Genomic DNA, 19922 nt, shown 5'->3' with positions numbered 1-19922 from the left:
CTGATTTCTAAACTGGAGTTAATTCCCCGTGGATCTAACCGAATCACTATATATGTGCCTCTTGGACCTTAGTAGCTGTACATTGTTCGAGACACAATTACCAAGGAGGGATAAGTTTTCGAGAAGGTCAACATCTAACAGAATAATGAGAAATCTTTGAAATTTTTCATAAAAAATTAAATGAAAGAATATAGATGTCCTAATATATTAATTAATTAATTAATTTCTAAATTTCAGTGTTTAAACAACTTATGTAGTTATTCTTGAATATTTATGAGTAATCTAGAATTTTTTTTTTCATCAGTTGTTGTCATTGTGTTCAAGCCATTTCTTTTTTCTTTTTTTTGGAAATATTAAGAGAAGGCAATATTACTTTTCAACTAAAGCATATCTCAAGCAACTTCACGTAGAAGATTTACATTATTTGCCCTAGCCCACTCGTAAATGTCATTATTTCTAAGCTGTCCTTGCATTTCTATTCTTCCCTCGATAAAAACAACACACCTATAAACATCATTGTCACCAAGCTTACATTTGTTTAAAATACAAGCATCGATTTTGGTTATCAATTTATTGACGGGAAATTAATTAAAATAAATAATCAGTTTGTTGTGTAAATCTTTTTTATACGAATTTTTAATTTTTACATTTTTAAGTAAATTATATTTTTTATTTTAAAAATATCCTTCTTCTAATTTTTCAGTTTTTACAGTAGTTTTCACAACATTAATCTCTTATATTTCAGACGATATACATTAAACTTAAATTTTTTGTAATAAATAATAATTACAGATGAAAAACATATTAATTTTTTATATAGTAATTGATTATTATATACATTTATACAAGGCCGAACGACTATTTCCCACCCAAGGTATGTTGTAATGACAAGTTTCCCCCCTTTAACTATGGAAACACCAAACACCCACCCATGGCTGGTTAGATTTAACAAAACCCTAACGGTGGTAAATTTAATCTCATTTTCCCCCCTAAAAGTTTAAAAACTAACATTTTTTCCCTAAGCTAAGTTTGAAAAGATTGCATTTTCCCCCCTAGGGTTTATTTCCAAACCCTTCTCTGTCGCTTTCTCCGGCGCCATCACCGGCCGTCTTCCCCTCCCAACGGTTTCTCTTCCATTGACGACCCCTCTCAACTCGACCTCAACGCATCCGATACAGAGAGAAGCCGTCTGGGAAGAGAAATCATCTTCCCAGACGACGAAGACGAGATCGATCGATCTCGTCTTCGTCGTCTAGGAAGACGATTGTCTTCCCAGATGAAGACGACTCGTCTTCCCAGAGGACAACGAGTCGTCTCGTCGTCTTGTCTTCGTCTGGGAAGACATCGTCTTCCCAAACGACGACGACGACTGGGAAGACGAACTTCGTCTTCCCCGACGAAGTTCTTCGTCTTCCACAGCTTCTCCGACTCCGATTGGAAGTCCAAATGGGAGGAAAGAGATCTCCGAAAGGTGAGGATGCTTCGGGAGGGAGAGACCGTCAGCAATGGAGCCGGAGACCGTCGGCAATGCTTCGGGAGGGTGAAACTGCGATTTTTTAAAACTTAGGCTGGGGGGAATTTTAGTTTTTAAAGTTTAGGAGGGCAAAATATATTCTATTTTAGTTTATTTTTAATATTCTAGAGAAAATGACGATTTTACCCTTATCACCGTTAGAGTTTTGTTAAATCTAACCGGCTATGAGTGGGTGTTTGATGTTTCCATAGTTAAAGGGTGGAAACTTGTCATTACAACATACCTTGGGTGGGAAATAGTCATTTGGCCTTTATACAATTATAAAATGATAGATATACTAAACATTTTTTCAAAACGGTGCGTTTTTTCAAACGGATTTGAAAATGTGTGAAATGGTGCGTGAAAGAGTATAGGTGCATGGAAGGGTATGATAATTTGGAAAGGGTGTCGGTGCATGGAATATAAAAAATATATAATATATATAATATATATATTTACATTTCTTGTACCCTTTATATTTATATAAAGGGGTGCATATTTCCCGCATCCTTCCACGCACCCACATCCGTTCTCGCACCCCTTCACGTACTCTTTCTAAATCGTCGCATCCTTTCATGCACCCGCACCCACACCCATTCTCGCACCCCTTCACGCACTCTTTCTAAATTTGTTGCACCTTTCCACGCACCTGCACCCGCACCCGCACCCCTTCCCTTACCCTTTCCAAATTTGTCGTACCATTCCACGCACCCGCAACCCTTCCCGCACCCGTGCCCTTTCATGCATCATTTCGCACATTTTCGCACCCGCTGAGAAAAAATGCACCGTTTTGAGAAAATGTTTGGTATATCCATCATTTTGTAATTGTATAAATGTATATAAGAATCAATTATTATATAAAAAATTAATCTGTTTTTTATTTGTAGATATTATTCATTATAGAAAAATTAAATTTAATGCGTATTGTCTGAAATATAAGAGATTAATGTTGTGAAAGCTACTGTAAAAATTGAGAAATTAGAAGAGGAGTATTTTTGGAATGAAAAATATGATTTGTTTAAAAAGGTAAAAACTAAGAATTCGTACCAAAAAAGGTTTATGCGATAAATTGACTGTTTATTTTAATTAATTTTTCTTTATTTACACCTATATTTAAAACAAAATTTTAATCAATTTTTATATTATTTCAAAAATTTTTCTTTTAACACAAATTAGCAATAATAAACGGGAACTCATAATTTAAAAAAAAAATTCAAATATAATTATATTTGAAATGAAGTTTTTTCTGTAGTATTTATTTTTTTCTAACATGGATATTTTTCAATGGATTTGTTATGTGGTTAGTCAAATTCTCCGTACAACATTTGTAAAAACAATCAATGAGCCGCGAACATTCAATAGCCTGAGAAAAAAAATTGGTAAGACACAATCTCATGCATATCTTACAACCACATAACAAAGTCTATATCCACCGCCACTCTTGAAATTTGTCCATATTAAATAATAATTTTTTATTGTTTTAAAATTATTTTTCTCAATTTCACCAGACAGATACAATCAAAATGCAATTAATTATACCGAACGGGGATAACAACAAAAACCCATTAAACTAATTTTTTCAGTTAAAAAAAGTTTAATGGGTGTTGTGTTGTCATCCCCATATGGGAGGAGAATTAAAATTATATATAGTTTAAATTAAATTATTGGTAGTGAATGGGTTAAAATTAGAGACAATTCTAACACCCAATTAGTAGTTTAGCTTTGTTAATAATTTTTTACTTACATTATCCAAATAATATCATTACTGTAGAAGAAGGTTCTTGCTATTTCTAACCCAACCATATTAAATATTTATTACTTAAATAATATCATTAATTTTATTTAATTATATAATGATATATATTAAATATATATTTATTTATATATTTAAAAAAGATACGTATAAATTTATTATATTTTTTTTAATTAGATTTATAAGTGTTAAAAAATTAATTAGTAAATAATGTTTACCCAGCAGGTGGGGCATGGAAAGTAGGCAAGTCAAAGAGATTTATTCATTCATTCAATGCAAAGAAAGAAAATGAAAAAGGCAAACTCAATAGTTGAGTTGGTATCAATAATGCATCCCTCTGCCTAATCACCCTGAAAAGGAGATATCCTTGTAATAAAAGTATATGATGAAAACACTTTTCTAATTGTGAATATCACTTTCTTTCATTCTCTCCATCACCTAAACATTATCTTATCTCTTTCAAACCCCACAACCATTATTATGATCATTTAAATGCCAATAAATTACATGTATCCCCTCCTGACCTAAGATTTTAAAAATGTGCAGGATCTTACCAGAACACCAAACACCCTCAATCTCCTTCAATGAAAACATCATATATAATTACTCTTTTCGCACATAATCTTTCTCTCTTCACACTCCAACTATTTCTTCATCTTCACTTCCTTTACTTTAATTTATCATCAACTTTTATAATTATTATTAATATGATTAATGGGTTTTTTTTTTTTTCTCTTTTAAATGTGGGTTTTAAGGTATTACTTACCTTTGCTTTTACCCACATATAGTGGTACAGAAATCTCCCTGTTCTTTCTCTTCCTATCATACTACTATTTCTGTCCCCTTCTTTACTCCTACTTTTTCACCACCAACCTCTCTTCCCTTCACATTAGATCAATCAAACAAAAACATATCTTCATTTTCTTCTTTCCACCATGGCTAAGCTGGTGGTACAAGTTCTTGATGCCAGCGACCTCAAGCCCAAAGATGGTCAAGGATCTGCAAATCCTTTTGTTGAAGTAGAGTTTGAAGAGCAGAAACAAAGAACTCAAACCAAGCCAAAAGACCTCAACCCTTCTTGGAATGAAACCCTTGTATTCATCACTAACAACCTCCCTGATCTTCCCAACAAAACAATTCATGTTACAGTGTATCATGACCCCAGAGGAGGCCATGGTCACCACCACAACTTTCTTGGGAGGGTTATAATTTCTGGCGTTTCTATCCCTTTTTCTGAATCTGAGGCCAATGTTCAGCGTTACCCTCTCGATAAACGTGGCCTTTTCTCTCATATTAAGGGAGAATTAGCTCTAAAAGTTTATGCAGTTATTGATGAATCTGCTTTCGCTGCACCACCAAATCAGGGTGGTGGTGGTACTTTTGAGAGTAGTGAAGGGACTCCACTTCAAGAAATAAACCCTAATAAGTATTTTGATGAGGGTATCAGACGTGAACAATCTGAGAAGAAAAAGAAAGAAAAAGAAGTGAGAACTTTTCACTCTTTAGGGACTGCACCAGCCGCTCCAACTCCAGCTCCAGCTCCAGCTCCAGCATCATCTTCATCTGTGTTTGGTTCTGATGTGAAGGAAAAGCCCGTGGAGACAAGAATGGATTTTGCTAAAGCTGCAGGGCCTGCAGCAAGTGTAATGCATATGCAAATGCCAAAGACTAATCCAGAATTTCTTTTGGTGGAGACTAGCCCACCGGTTGCAGCTAGACTGAGATACAGAGGGGGCGACAAGACGTCGAGTACTTATGATTTGGTTGAGCAAATGCATTACTTGTATGTGAATGTGGTAAAGGCTAAAGATCTTCCTGCAATGGATGTTTCAGGGAGTCTTGATCCTTATGTGGAAGTAAAGCTTGGGAACTATAGAGGTGTTACCAAACACTTGGAGAAGAATCAGAACCCAGTATGGAAGCAAATTTTTGCTTTCTCAAAAGAAAGATTACAGTCAAATTTGTTGGAAGTGACTGTGAAAGATAAGGACATTGGGAAGGATGATTTTGTGGGAAAGGTTCTTTTTGATCTATCAGAAGTCCCTCTTCGAGTTCCACCGGATAGTCCATTGGCTCCTCAATGGTACAGATTGGTGGACAAGAAGGGAGATAAAGCTAAAGGTGAAATTATGCTTGCAGTTTGGATGGGAACACAAGCTGATGAGTCATTTCCTGAGGCATGGCACTCTGATGCACACAACATCAGCCACACAAATCTATCTAACACTAGATCAAAGGTTTACTTTTCTCCCAAGCTTTATTACCTTCGAGTTAATGTCTGGGAAGCACAGGATCTTGTGGCGTCTGACAAAGGGCGTCTTCCAGAAGCATATGTTAAAATTCAAGTTGGAAATCATGTCAAGGTAACAAGGCCTTTGCAAACACGAAATCCAATATGGAGAGAAGAGTTCATGTATGTGGTATCTGAGCCTTTTGAGGATCTGATTATTGTGTCTGTTGAGGACAGAGTTGGACCTGGAAAGGAAGAGATTTTAGGACGGGCATACATTCCAGTTAGAGATGTTTCATCAAGACATGATACCACTAAGTTGCCAGATCCTAGGTGGTTAAATCTCCTCAAACCTGCATTGGCAGAAGAGGGAGGTGAGAAGAAGAAAGAAAAATTCTCAAGCAAGATTCTAGTTGGATTCTGCTTAGAACAAGGTTACCATGTTCTTGATGAATCCGCTCATTTCAGCAGTGATCTTCAGCCATCTTCAAAGCACCTGAGAAAGAATAATATTGGAATTCTTGAACTTGGAATTTTGAGTGCGAGAAATTTGCTGCCTATGAAAAGTAAAGATGGTAGAACTACCGATGCATATTGTGTGGCAAAGTATGGAAACAAATGGGTCCGAACTAGAACACTCCTTGACACTCTAACTCCTCGATGGAATGAGCAGTATACCTGGGAAGTTTATGATCCTTGCACAGTCATCACAATTGGTGTATTTGATAATAACCACATTAATGGAAGCAAAGATGATGCAATAGATCAGAGAATTGGAAAGGTGAGAATTCGTTTATCGACTTTAGAAACTGATCGTATATACACACATTACTATCCTCTGCTGGTATTAACACCCTCTGGTTTGAAGAAACATGGGGAACTTCAATTGGCATTAAGGTTTACATGTACTGCTTGGGTAAACATGGTGGCACAATATGGAAAACCATTGCTTCCCAAAATGCATTATGTGCAGCCCATACCAGTTAGACATACTGATTTGCTTCGATATCAGGCCCAGCAGATAGTTGCAGCAAGGCTTGGAAGGTCAGAGCCACCACTCAGGCGTGAAATAGTTGAGTACATGCTGGATGTAGATTACCATATGTGGAGTTTGAGGAGAAGCAAAGCCAATTTCCAAAGAATAATGAAAGTTCTTTCAGGGGTTTCTGCTGTTTGTAAATGGATAAATGACATTTGCGCCTGGAGAAACCCAGTTACCACAATACTTGTGCACGTATTATTCTTGATACTGGTGTGCTATCCAGAACTGATCCTGCCCACAATTTTCCTCTACCTCTTTGTTATTGGAGTCTGGAACTTCCGTTTTAGGCCAAGGCACCCACCACACATGGATGCTCGTCTTTCACATGCTGACCGTGTACATCCAAATGACCTTGATGAGCTTGATGAGGAATTTGATAAATTCCCATCAGCAAGACCTGCAGACATTGTAAGAATCAGATATGACAGGCTTCGCAGTGTGGCAGGTCGAGTGCAGACAGTGATTGGAGATTTGGCGTCACAAGGGGAAAGGGCTCAAGCTATACTCAGCTGGCGTGATCCAAGAGCTACTGCTATCTTTATCATCTTCTCATTGATCTGGGCAGTGTTTATTTATGTTACTCCATTCCAATTAGTGGCAGTTCTAGTTGGACTCTACTTTCTGCGGCATCCCCGTTTCAGGAGCAGGATGCCTGCCGTACCTGTCAATTTCTTCAAAAGATTACCATCCAAATCAGATATGCTATTATGATACAGCAACTATGTGATTACATTCTTTTGTCGAAGTATTGTCCCCGATATCCTCCATCAGCTGAAGAAGTCACTCTGCAAGTTTCTCCGACCCCACCATTCTTTTTGGCTTCTATGTATACTTTGTTCATTTTTCTCCTCTCCTGTGGGTGAATTTTCGATGCTATATATATAGTATTATTGAATAAGAAGCAATGTTCTGATAATCACCCAACAAAGAAACATCAATCATGATAGGAGAAAAATGAGTACATTATGAAATTTTGCAAGTGTTGTAATAATTAAATCTGTCAAAACTGTTTGATAAACAAATTTGGTACATTCTCAGTGCATAGCAAACTTCAGTAGAATATCTCAATAAAAAAAGAAAAAGGCCAAACGCTATACAATAAAAACATCATTGGGATGGAGATGTCCTAAATCCAAGACGTAATAAAATTGCTACAATCGTCACGAAGCTGAAAAGCACTCCTCCAAAGACAGCCCTGCCAGTGATACCATAATCACCAATTCTTCCTTTAATGCGTTGCTTTTTCATAGATTCTGATGCAATATCATTTTCTACCTTGTGCACATGGTTTATGCGCTTCTTTAGTAACCACCCCATCAGATTTCTACTGCTATGATCTTCCGCCATTTTGTCAATCCTGGAAACTTTGCTTGCTTCCAGAGCTATTTCTCCTCCACAGCTTTCTGGTCCACAAGTACCACAATGAGGATCATTTGAGCTTGCACATGAATCATCTTGGTTGGAGCATGGAGAACATCTGTCCTGACCAGATTTTCTCTCATTAGAAGCTGCTTTGTGGTCTACTTGGTTGAGAGTCTCAATCACTTCTCCGAAAACTGACCACCTTCCTACAGATGTTATCTTCACAATAGCTGAAGCACCCAGCATACTTACTGCAGCAATTACAAGGACCTGCACATATCCCTTTGTATGGCCAACCTTGAACAACAACGAAATATCCAGTCATAAATACAAAACAATCCAATACACAATTTTGCTCCTAGAAAATTGAACGCAGAGCAAGAGCATTTGGGCTGCATCTGATGGTCCATTGTTTTACCAGAACATGTGGTAAAACAATAATTGTTAAAAATATATATACAAATATGGATGGTCCATTTTTTTACCAGATCAAAAGAAAAAAGGAATTAAACCCTCATTTTATAAAAGGGTAGAAGTGTAAATCTGTTAATGCTGAAAGAAAGAGAATGAGCAGAGGGCTTTTCAGCATAGAGATCATTTATAAAAGTTGTTCAGCCGTACCAGGTGTATTCCATCAGCTGCAAAGTCAGTAATCCATATTCTTTCCAATGTACCTTCCATTCCATTATATGGTGTGAAAGCTTCAAAAAGAGATGTCAATTCACGACTTCGTTTCTTCACCATATTACTTGGCACCTTTTTCATCCTTGCTGCCGGTGTCCCTGATATCAGAAAAAAAAAAAAATTGTTATAGAATCAAACTATTTAAAGCAACAGATGGCGTCAACTGTCATTTTTATTTTGCACCAAAAATTGACAACCTAATATTAGTTAAATCCCCAATATATATGTTAAGAACTGCATCACACAAAAAGTTCAAAAAAAGAAAACAACTTCTATATACTCAAAGTCAAGCTAATGGCAAGGGATATTTGTTTTTCACAAACTAATAAAAGATAGAAAACAACTACATCCTGCAAGAAGATTATAGAATAGCTTTTCTCTTATTACCTATAGGCTGATTTAACATCATAAAATTCTGCATATCACCTATTCTCTTATTACCTGATCTATTGAAAGAATATTATAGAACAGCCAATAAATATATTTGATATTTTATACTACAGGTGTTACTTTAAGGAGACCCCAAAAAAAAAAAACCACCTTAAGAGACAATTTACGGAGTTACATATCTTAGCATATGACACAATGTCCATGTTATTTCTAATTTATTTTATATATACATTCAAGAAAACATAAAACCATCTGAGCCACTGACGTGAACTTAATCTATTATAGTCGTTGAAGAAAGATCTAAAACCAACGCTTCAAAAGTCATGTTTCTCAGTGATAAAGAGCTCCTAGAAATTATAAAATACTTCCTGAATTGCATGAGAACATGTATTTGGTCAAAGAGACATGGAGCGATATACCAAAAATACAAATAAGAATACAAGGAAAAAGTTATTATTATCTCTCTGGCATTGAAATTCAGTAATATGCAACATGAATAGCATACCAGGCCTAGGATAGAACTGTGAAATGTGAACTTGGGAAAACTTGTACTCCTTAATAAGGCTAACAGTTTGCGCAAAGTCTTCATCCGTTTCACCTATGCAGCACCATAAAATGAGTATTACTTTCACACTTTTTAACTAAAACTCTAAACAGGTAAATATTCCAAACATTATACACCCATGTGCAAGCTGGCATAGGCACATTGACACTATGTGCGGGGGATGCATAGCGGTACTTCCAGATGGCCTTGGGAGACCGTAAAAATATGAAAAACAAAGTAGGCAATCACAATTCAAACAGGAGTCGGAAAAACAAGGCTTAAAAGGTGGTGGGTCGCATAGGTGTGCACTAGGCTCAGACAAACTGTGCAGGCAACACATGTAAGCAAATGGGTCGTGCACACTCATCAAATGGGCTACGAGCAAGCAAGACACAGGTTGCGTGAACTAGCATTCAGACAACCTCCTCACAGCTCGCGCACCCCATTTAGACAAAGCCCCAACAATCAAACACGCAGGTGAAAAGCCCCGTAGTGCACGCTCCAAACAATGCAACATGCGCCCCAAGCAGTGCACGCCCCTCTTGGACAGACAGCGCATGCAGGCGAACCAAAAGCCCAAAACAAGCCATTCCAAGCCCCAAATGAAGCCATCCATTTGGGGCTTGGAATGGCTTGTTTTGGGTTTTTGGGTCGCCCAAATATGCAAAAGTTGCAACTTGGTTCTACCTGTCTAGGCCAATGCCCATATGCCTATCCACACGTGAAAGTTGCACACGACCTTGTCTGATCGAGCATGCACATCAATGTTAATGAAGTGTGCGCACTGCACACTGTCTGTCCAAGAGGGGCCTATGCTACTTGGGGAGCATGTTGCGTTGTCTGGAGCATGTGATACAAGGCGTGTTGCCCACGTGTGCAATTGCTAGGGCTTTGTCTGAATGGAGTGCACGAGCACAGAGGAGGTTGTCTAAAAGCTATCATGTGCACCCCAAACTTGATGCTCCCCTGAATGTAGATATTGTGGTACCATACAGTGACAATATGGGAATTACAATGAGGCAAAGGAGGTCATTACACAAAGTAGACAAACAATTTACAATTTAAAAGGAGTTAACACATTCTGTTTATTTCAGTTCAGCATTTACAAGAAGTAAAAGAAATTCAACACGCACACAAGGAACAATGGAGAAGAAATACAAACCAGGGAATCCACAAATTATATCAGTTGCAATCTGCATCCCTGGCACAAGTGCGGTCAAGGTATCTACCACCGTCCTAAAGTCACTAACAGTGTATTCCCGATTCATTGCCTGATAGAATGAGAGCAATCAAGCGATGAGATTATTTGGCCTTCTTTTACTATGGTATGAGGAGAGAAAAAATTACAGAAACAGATAATATACAATTACATATCAGAAAAGATGAACAAACGGAACCAGTTTTGAGGGAAAGGGGACATTATGTGGATAATCTATTGACTTACTATCAAAACAGTATCACTCCCAGATTGGACCGGTACATGAAGAAAGGTGTATACACATGGGTGACGCAAAACTTCAGCTATTTCTTTCAAGTGCTCAAGAATAAACGGAGGATTGGTCATTCCAATTCGAAGCATTGTGCTTCCATCAGGAGGAAGTGCCGCAACAAGAGCATTCAATAAAATTGGAAGGTTAACCCCAATGTCCCGACCTACAAATATTTCAGGAAAATGGAAGTGTTCAAAACAAGCAAGTTACATCTATGTTTACCATCGAGTAAAATATTTATTAGCTTAAGCTCTGAATAAGCTTATTAATTGCCAAAACCTTTTAAGCATATAAAGGTGAATCTGTAGTCATATATAAATGCCTTGAAAGATAATTGCAAAAATACATAGTAGTTGATTTGTTTATATGTTGAAAAAATAAATGAACATAGTCACTGCAGTACTAAAGTGTCGTGATAATCTTTTATTAAGACGTTCACTTCACATTAATAAGTAAATTGTGAGATATATCCTGTGGAAGCTAAGATTCCAACCAAAAATCCAAAAGAAACAAGAAAATTTCAAAACAAGTCAGTTTTAAATTACCATATGCTCCGGTATCTTCACTGCTCAACCATATCTCCTTAACTCCATCAGCAATTACACTTCTCACACGACTTACCTGCAAGGTTGGAATTAAATTAAAAAAAAGGTAGCCAGATGGCATTTAAGAATAAATTATCCATGTCACAACTTACAAGGCTGTCAACAGTGTAGCTCCCTAAATGGCCTCGTGCATGCTTTGTCTTGCAATAAGTGCAAGCACCTAAGCAACCGACATTTATTGGAACAATCTCAACATACTTGTTCTTTCTCACCTGTTGGAAAACCAAATTATAACTATTTTGAGAGAAAAACTACAACCCCATCAGTAGATATTATTATTACAGGCAATTAAAATGCATTGATGCAACAAGTGATAATTTAAAATAACCAATGCTCAGTGGAAATAATTCCTAAAATGTCCTCCCAGTCTGAATTGAAAGGAGACATTGCAATATAAATTATAACTCACCTTTGGAAGGTCAAGAGCTGGCAGTGTTTTGCGATGTAAGAGCCGCACCTCATGACCTTTCAAAGTCTCTTCAACAACTTCAACAACACGATCGATTTGTTGGACTCCAACTATACTGACCCCTTCTAGTTCTTTTAAATCTCGGCTTCCTTGTGGCACACACCCAGCAACCACTAGGGGCTTTTTCGCAGTTTTGCACTTTGTTATTAGAGTGTCCATGGCAGATTGGCTGGGAGACTTTACTGTGCATCTGTGTCAGACACCAAGAATTATTAGTGCACTAATAGTTCACATATATGCCATGGGAAAGGGTAAAAGGTAGTTTGTAAAAATATTGTATCCCTGTTACTAAAGAGACAACTACATAGGGAAAACCCCAGTGGATATTTCACATATTGATTTACTTGTCAAAACCCCTAATTGGATCAAGATCACCACCCACATGTAAAGTCAGGTAAAAATCATAAGACAGGGTGACCTAGTTGAAAAGAATTACAACATTCTTAACAACACATACAATTTTGGTTACCAAAATACACTTGGATGAATAAATAAATGAAAGAAACACAAGCAGTAATACTCACGTATTTATCAGCCAAAGGTCTGCCTCCTCAGGATTCTCAATTAATGCATAACCAAATGCTGAAAGCTGACCAGCCATATATTCACTGTCACTCTGAAATAATGAACAATGAGTAAAGAAAAAGGAAATAAATAGTCAAGCTAGAAATCCCTGATGAAAAAAAGTTGAAATTTTCCACCTTATCTTTTCCACTTTTTCCTTTTTAATTATTTTTTGTTCTTCATAAATTTTATTCACATAAAATTTCTTATTACAGGGTTTGAACATATTCTATGATTCTTCAAAAGAAATAAAATTACATTCATGTGTGGACAATTCATGATTGGCAATCCAATATTTTTGCTAACATCGCCTAAGAAAAAGTGTTAAAAATAATGACTTGGATTTAATAGCAGATTATTTGTGTTCTTTGAAACATAGAAGAGAAAACTTCGATAGGGTTCTACTTTATTTGCATTGCATGTTTCAGCTTACTTCATCAACATATGTTTTAGTATTACAATACAAAATATGCATTCTGAAAAGTAAGACTCATATGTCCAACAGTTAAGTATACTGCAAAAATTCATCAAACTGTCAAGGTTCATTAAGAAAAGTACACTACCTGACTTTGTACTATTGCAAAAATTGTTAAGCCCAAGTCAAAATAATTTCCCTTTTACCTCCTCAATCAAACTTACATGCCCAAATATCCTCATTAATATGAGAATATTATACTATGACCTAGAGATCTCTTTTCGGAAAATGGTATTGTCAAATCAAACAAAATTGATGGACTAGTAAATAGCTCAAACATCACAAAATCGTCACAAAGCTTACACAAAATGTTAAAGACTTGACATGTCAAATAAAATCTAAGCTTTGAGACACTTGCACATTAGAAAAGATTGTGCTTCCATTCTTTAATCTAAAGTTAATAAGCTTTGTATATTTTTTCATTTTGCCTCCAACATACAAATGAAGAGACAGTACCTTAACAATATGAAATGATACCACAAACACCAAATTTGAGGATAAATTCACAAATCAATAAGCCGTTCTACTTCCATTTTCAACCACCTTGTCATGCTTTGTTATCTTTATAACATCTAAAACCATGAGGCAAAGCAGAAGCTTTGAGGTATTGTAGCAGAGTAGAAAAGTAGCCAATCCCAACTAGTTTTAAACTGTGAAGAATAAAGGACTTGTCTTATGCAAAGGAGAGCCCTATTCCCTATAAAAGACAAATAGGGAAAATTTCTTCATATTTAAGCATTTATCACATCAAAAATAGGGAACTTTTCATGAAACTAAAGTAATTAGTGATATAAACCGGTCATTATATCCCCAGGCAACATTAGTAATATCAAAACTAAGTCAAATCCTTCACAAAACACAGGTTTTAACTCCCTAGGGCACACATCCAAAGATGAAACCTAATAAACTCAGAATTTAACCGTACAGCTTTTTTTCCTAATCATGAAGCAAAAATGACAACATTGGAGGAGAAGTTTTAAAAATTAGTGTATTCCATTTATTTTTGTAATATGATCTAAAATAGTGACCAGAACAGGAAAAAAATGTACCTCTTGCCAGCCAGATCCAGGGAGTCTTTCATTAAACAATAGCATTGATTTTGAGCACACAAGACAGTGATGTCAAGCACTGCCTTGCGCTATACACAAGGCAATGTTCTCAAGTAACATTTTGAGAGTAATCTAGCTCCGTTATGCAAACGAGATGAGGCTCAACATTACCTATGACTCGTCCTAAACATTGTGAAAAGGAGCTCACTTGTGAAATGGATTTTTCATGAAGGAACCCCATAAAAAGTGTTGACAAGGAGAATTATCATTATCCCAGTTAAACATAATATATCTTTATAAGAAACCACCAAAAGTAACATTGTTTCAACAAAGACCCTGAAATGTATATTGCTAAAAACCCTTTTCTAAGGGGCAATAACCTTGCCAAGAAGATTATGTTCACTGGGATTCAGACAGAGTGTGTAAAAACAGAAACACATATGCAGGTAACAAGTATAAAATCATTAAAACATGTAATTTTAACCCATATTTAGATTCTCCCCAAATCTTTAGCACTTCTCTATCACTGCATCTTACATACAGTTGAAGCAACAACTTTTACCAATAAAATTTGCAAATATAATACTTTGCAATCTTGAATCATTTTCCCATATTACAAAAAAAAAAATTAATGAAACAGATGAGTACCTGGTTATGCGAACATCCGAAGGTCTTGATATATATAGTCTGCAGTAAGAGAAGATCGAAATGAACAAAAAAAATTAATGAAAAAAAGGATGACAAAAAAGAGATACAGGGAGAAATAAGTAATACCTGGGTTCCAGGGACTTTGGAAACAAGAGGGTGATCAAGTTTGGTGAGTTTTGGTTTGTTGTTATTCTTTCTGGGATTGACTCCAACAGCATTGAGGGGCAACCTGAAACCTGGAGCAGCACCGCCGCCTCCATTACCTAACAACAAATCTTCAATGTCTTCCATTCCCTTATTGACTGCGACCCACGAAGGGTTTTCGTTCGGAAACAGGTTATTTTTGTAAGTGCTTGTAAGGGTGTGCAAAAACCCGCCCGAACCGGATTTATACACATACATACATACATACTGTCAGCAAACAATGATGCAAGCCTCGTGACACATACATACATACATACATATATGCATGTATGCATAGTTTTGATTTCATTCAACCCCCAAATTCTAGCAAATCACGAGTTATTGAAAATGAAAGCCCAAAAACTGTAGGCTTTGGGTGAGACTATATTAAAGAATCTTCCAATAGATTTGTGTGAAATAAACCCTATAAACATATATTATGATGACTAAACTATTTAGAAATTTAGAGTTTTGGTTAAAGTTTCTCTCTTTTAATATTGATATTTCACACATGTAATGGTAACTTTTTGAGTTCTTGAAATAATATTTTTTATAGCCAAAAGACTTGTTCCCACCCAAGGTATAGTAAAATACTAAAATACCACTCTCTAACTTTTAAAAACTTAAACACCCATCGATAAGTCAAATTTGGTTAAAAATCTCAGTTACAGTCATAGATAAATTCATCATTTTAATAATATTATTAAAAATATATATAATTTATTAATTTTTTCCCCTAGGTTTTAAAAACTCACAAATTCACCCCTTCCAACAACTTTTCCAAGTTAAAAAAAAATCACATTTCTCCACCCAAAAACTTAGCTTTTTTTTTCTTCACCTCTGGTTACCATCTTTGGCACCGACGACACCCTTTTCCATCTTAAATCGTTGTCAAAGCTTGTTGTCGCATTCTTTACCTCTAATCTTTGTCCAAACAATTTTCATCTAGATGACAAGTTTTAAATTATGAGACGATTCTTTTGATGTCAGACAAAGACGAATCATCTTTATTTGATCGAAGAGATGAAAATCGACTCTTCATCTATTCATTGGACAAAGAAGAATCGTTTTTATCCAATCGAAGAGACGAAGATCGACTCTTTATCTATTCATCGGACAAAAATAATTCATCTTCGTCTTATGAAAATGGCCACTGAAGAGAAAATATCAGCCAACCTTGAAGATGATAGGAAGTCGATCGATGGTTAGAGCGAAGATATCACCGAATGAGGAGAAAAATAAACCTTAGGGATGAAAAAGTTAGTTTTCAAACTTTGGGTGAGGGGAAAATTATTAGTTTTTAATATCAAGGGGTGAAATTTAATAAATTTTTAATTTTTTAAATATTTTTATTAAATAACAAATTTACCCTTGATCTTAATTGTGATTTTTAATAAAATTAACTCATAAGTGGGTATTTGGATTTTTGAAAGTTAGAGGGTGACACTTTAGGATTTTACTTTGCCTTGGGTGGGAAATAGTCTTTTGGACTTTTTTTATTTCATTTATAAAATATAAAATTAAACAAAGTTTTTAATGTTGATGTTAGCACAAACTTTCATCCATGAAACACAAGGAAAGTAAAATTAAAATTTTTTTACACGATATTCATCCATGATTTCAATAGGATCATATTATGGACTTTAATAAGCCTAATTTAAAACAAGCATAACATAGGGTGGTTGAACAACTAACAAATGCTTGGAGACTCCTATGTCTTTAATGAGGATAAGACATGTGTATGGCTTTTCAATTCAACACAATATGACATTTGAGGTGATTCACACAAGGCATATGAACATAAAAAGGCAATAGAGAACATTAGGTGTCAGCTAGAACACTTAAGACAACGTCATATTTTGAGAGTAAATGATAAGTATCAAAAAAGTTTATGTGATTCGCAATATAGTTTATTTATATATAGACTCACGAACGAGCTTACCAAGGGGGTGGAATACATGTATCGATGTGATACATTTGGAACAGTTGTATGTCACATCATCCAAATGACCATTTAAAGGCATGCACAATTGTTTATGTGATATTATATCAATAAGCATTAATTCAATGATTAATGCTCAAGATATGCGATAAAACATTGGATAAGGTCAACAATGAATTAGGAATGATACTTCCTTTGACTGTAATGCCCATTCATGCTAATTTAACACTTATCCAATATTTCAATACTCTTTATCAAATCTGGATAAAATCAACTCTAAAATATTTTCATTTCTAGGTTATCTTTGTTTGGTCTTTTAAGTAAACAAGATCACACTTAAATTTAACAGTCTTATGGAGTTGAAATGTAACACCCTAAATGATACAAACCTCAAAGATAATCAAAGAGGCTTAATATTAATATTCACAAGAATTGCCCATTTAGAGTTTCTTTCATCTTTTTTGCTTTAACCCTAGACATTGGTCCCCCTATACTAAAAGGATCATTGCCACTATTTTGACGAGTCTCTTGCTTGCGTTCTTGGTCTCCATCACCAAATTTGGAATTTATTCAAATTGAAATGCTAGTAATTCCATGGCATTATTCTAAAATAAAATTATTTCTATCTCATAAAAGTTTTTAAATTCCTTGTAAATATAATCAAATAAATTAAACATATTCAAAGTATTATATATAATCATTCATAGTCATATAATTCATGAATTGTAAACTCTACATTAAGAATTCCTCGACCTCTCTCTCTTTCCTTGATTTTGTTTTTTTATATCTCCTCACTATTCTAAAAAATTTATTCTGTAAAATAATGGAGACAAAAATTGAGTCATCAACTTGATAACTAAAAAATCATAATATATAACTTATTAATAAACATTGTATCATAAAAGCTTCTTAATTAAATTTCAAAATCATTAGTTATAAAGAAAAGTAAGAATAACCATAAGGACAAAAAAGTATAGAACACATTTATATATTTATATTCATAAATTATAAGGACAAACATGTATAAAGTACTTTCATATTCATTATCATAGGAAAAAAGTAAGTATAAAATACTATTATATTTATTAATTATAAGGAAAAACACTATTGATCTTGTTTTTTATAAACAAATTAAAAAAAAAAATCATAAATTTTAGTCATAACTAGAAAACATAAAATTAGCCTTTGCCATATAGTGTCATTTGTATTCTCAATGACCTGGTCATGTGATCTTATGCGTATTTACCGCAAGTTTGCAAACCTTTTATTATTCATATTTATATTAATATTGGTCTGTAAACATTTCATCATATTTATATTCATAACAGGTCCATAGATCTTTTATTATATTTGTATTCATAATAGGTCCACAGACCTTTTATTGTATTCATATTCATAATAGGTTTGTAGATCTTTCATTATATTCATATTCATAATAGTTCCGTAAATCTTTCATAATTCATATTCATCATATATTTGCAAACTTTTTATCATTCAACATATGTCTCTGAATATTATATGATTTGATCATATTTATCTATTCATAAATCCATTCATTTTTTATCTTTAAAAAATTTTTAATGCACAAATGTAAATTCTAAAACAATAATGAATATGAGACAAAAATTAAAGAGACAACATATTAGAAATGCTCAGTGTTTACAGTGGTTTAGAGTTTTCTCTTGTAAGCTTTCAATGTCCACTTCCTTAAATAAACTCGCTTGAAGTTTTACTACACTTGAAACTTATACAATAATTGATCCGAGATTACACTCAATACAATAGTTATCCAGGATTTTGCCTACAAGAGCATGAATACAAGATTTTTATGTTTAAATGTTTCTCAAAGACTTATTTACACAAGCAAGTACAAAGAGTTCTTTTAAGAATTTGAATTAAGCTTAGTGAGAGAGTGAATATAGTTGAGCTTTTGAAGAATTTGAGCTTAGGGTATATCAATGTAATGTCTAACCTTCTTCTACTTCAAATGAGCTCAATTTAGAGGTAAGAGTGGCTAGAAAACATGATAGAGCCGTTGGAATTGAAATTACAACCATTGACTTCCGAAAATGACATTTTCCTTTTGAAATCTATGGGTGAATGAACATCACTCTTAATAGGAATGATCTGTACTAACATTTTTGGTTGAAGGTGAACCTTAGCCAAAGCACTCAATAATCAAATTTAATTTCTTGTGCCATAGGTAAATATTCGGTACTTCTCTTATGCATGATTTTTCATGTCTTTGTAACTCTATGTCTTCAGATTTCTAGAGCCATGAACAAAAGTAATAATGAGTTGATGAACGAGCCTTTTAACAGTTGAAATTTACATTAGAAATGAGTGTTACCCCTTTATGCATGGTTGGTGCTTATTTCTTGACTTTAAGCTCAGTTAACTTTGACTTTGACAATGAATGAAGTGTATGAACGTGAACCATCCTCAATACTTTCTACAAATCTAGATGAACGGACGATACTTTTCTTGATGAATAGTCAATACATTAGGTTTGACTTTTTCCCGCATTGATTGTACTTGATCGATTGAATGTGCATGGTACTGAGCAACCTTTTTCATGCACGACTTGTAATTAGTCATGAACTTTCGGTACTTGACTTGGAACATTCATTCGTGACCTATCTTAGTTTATCCAATTTTCTAAAAGTGTGAATAGGCTATCGTATGACTTGATGAACATGTCAATTTTGTTCTTGGAGCAAATGTGCATCTTAGACTACTAGTTGTTCACAGGGTCTATTCTAGCATTTTTTACATTTTGTCTATTTCATAATATTTTAACATATTCTTCAAACATGTTCGTATTTGTAACTTAAGTTTTTTTTAATTCTCATCAAAATATCTAAAGGTTCAACAATCTCTCTTTTTTTATTGATGACAAAAACTAAGTTCAAGTTTGGAAATTAATCAAAGTAGGAAAATGCATTTCAATTTTAGGTTCTCCCACTTTCTTTATGCCTA

At 34.7% G+C, this 19922-nt stretch overlaps 2 protein-coding genes across 2 annotated transcripts; one reads left to right on the top strand and one right to left on the bottom strand.

Annotated features, from left to right (window-relative positions):
- The first annotated feature begins 3776 nt into the window (after positions 1 to 3776).
- Positions 3777 to 7454, top strand: LOC123228627 (FT-interacting protein 7). The gene has a single exon (XM_044654061.1). The coding sequence runs from the start codon at positions 4202 to 4204 to the stop codon at positions 7247 to 7249; it is 3048 nt and encodes a 1015-aa protein (XP_044509996.1). The 5' UTR covers positions 3777 to 4201; the 3' UTR covers positions 7250 to 7454.
- A 25-nt stretch (positions 7455 to 7479) lies between these two features.
- Positions 7480 to 15185, bottom strand: LOC123228628 (threonylcarbamoyladenosine tRNA methylthiotransferase). Its single transcript, XM_044654062.1, has 11 exons — positions 14945 to 15185; positions 14819 to 14857; positions 12607 to 12698; positions 12023 to 12272; positions 11706 to 11825; positions 11554 to 11629; positions 10963 to 11171; positions 10681 to 10789; positions 9480 to 9572; positions 8522 to 8682; positions 7480 to 8197 (listed from the first exon to the last, which is right to left on the bottom strand). The coding sequence occupies exons 1-11, from the start codon at positions 15107 to 15109 to the stop codon at positions 7646 to 7648; spliced, it is 1866 nt and encodes a 621-aa protein (XP_044509997.1). The 5' UTR covers positions 15110 to 15185; the 3' UTR covers positions 7480 to 7645.
- Between the last annotated feature and the right edge of the window lie 4737 nt (positions 15186 to 19922).

Source organism: Mangifera indica, chromosome 11 (genome assembly GCF_011075055.1).
Source record: "Mangifera indica cultivar Alphonso chromosome 11, CATAS_Mindica_2.1, whole genome shotgun sequence".
Taxonomy (NCBI): Eukaryota; Viridiplantae; Streptophyta; class Magnoliopsida; order Sapindales; family Anacardiaceae; genus Mangifera; species Mangifera indica.
Note: the sequence above shows the minus strand (reverse complement) of the source record. Positions and strands in the feature narration are given on the sequence as shown.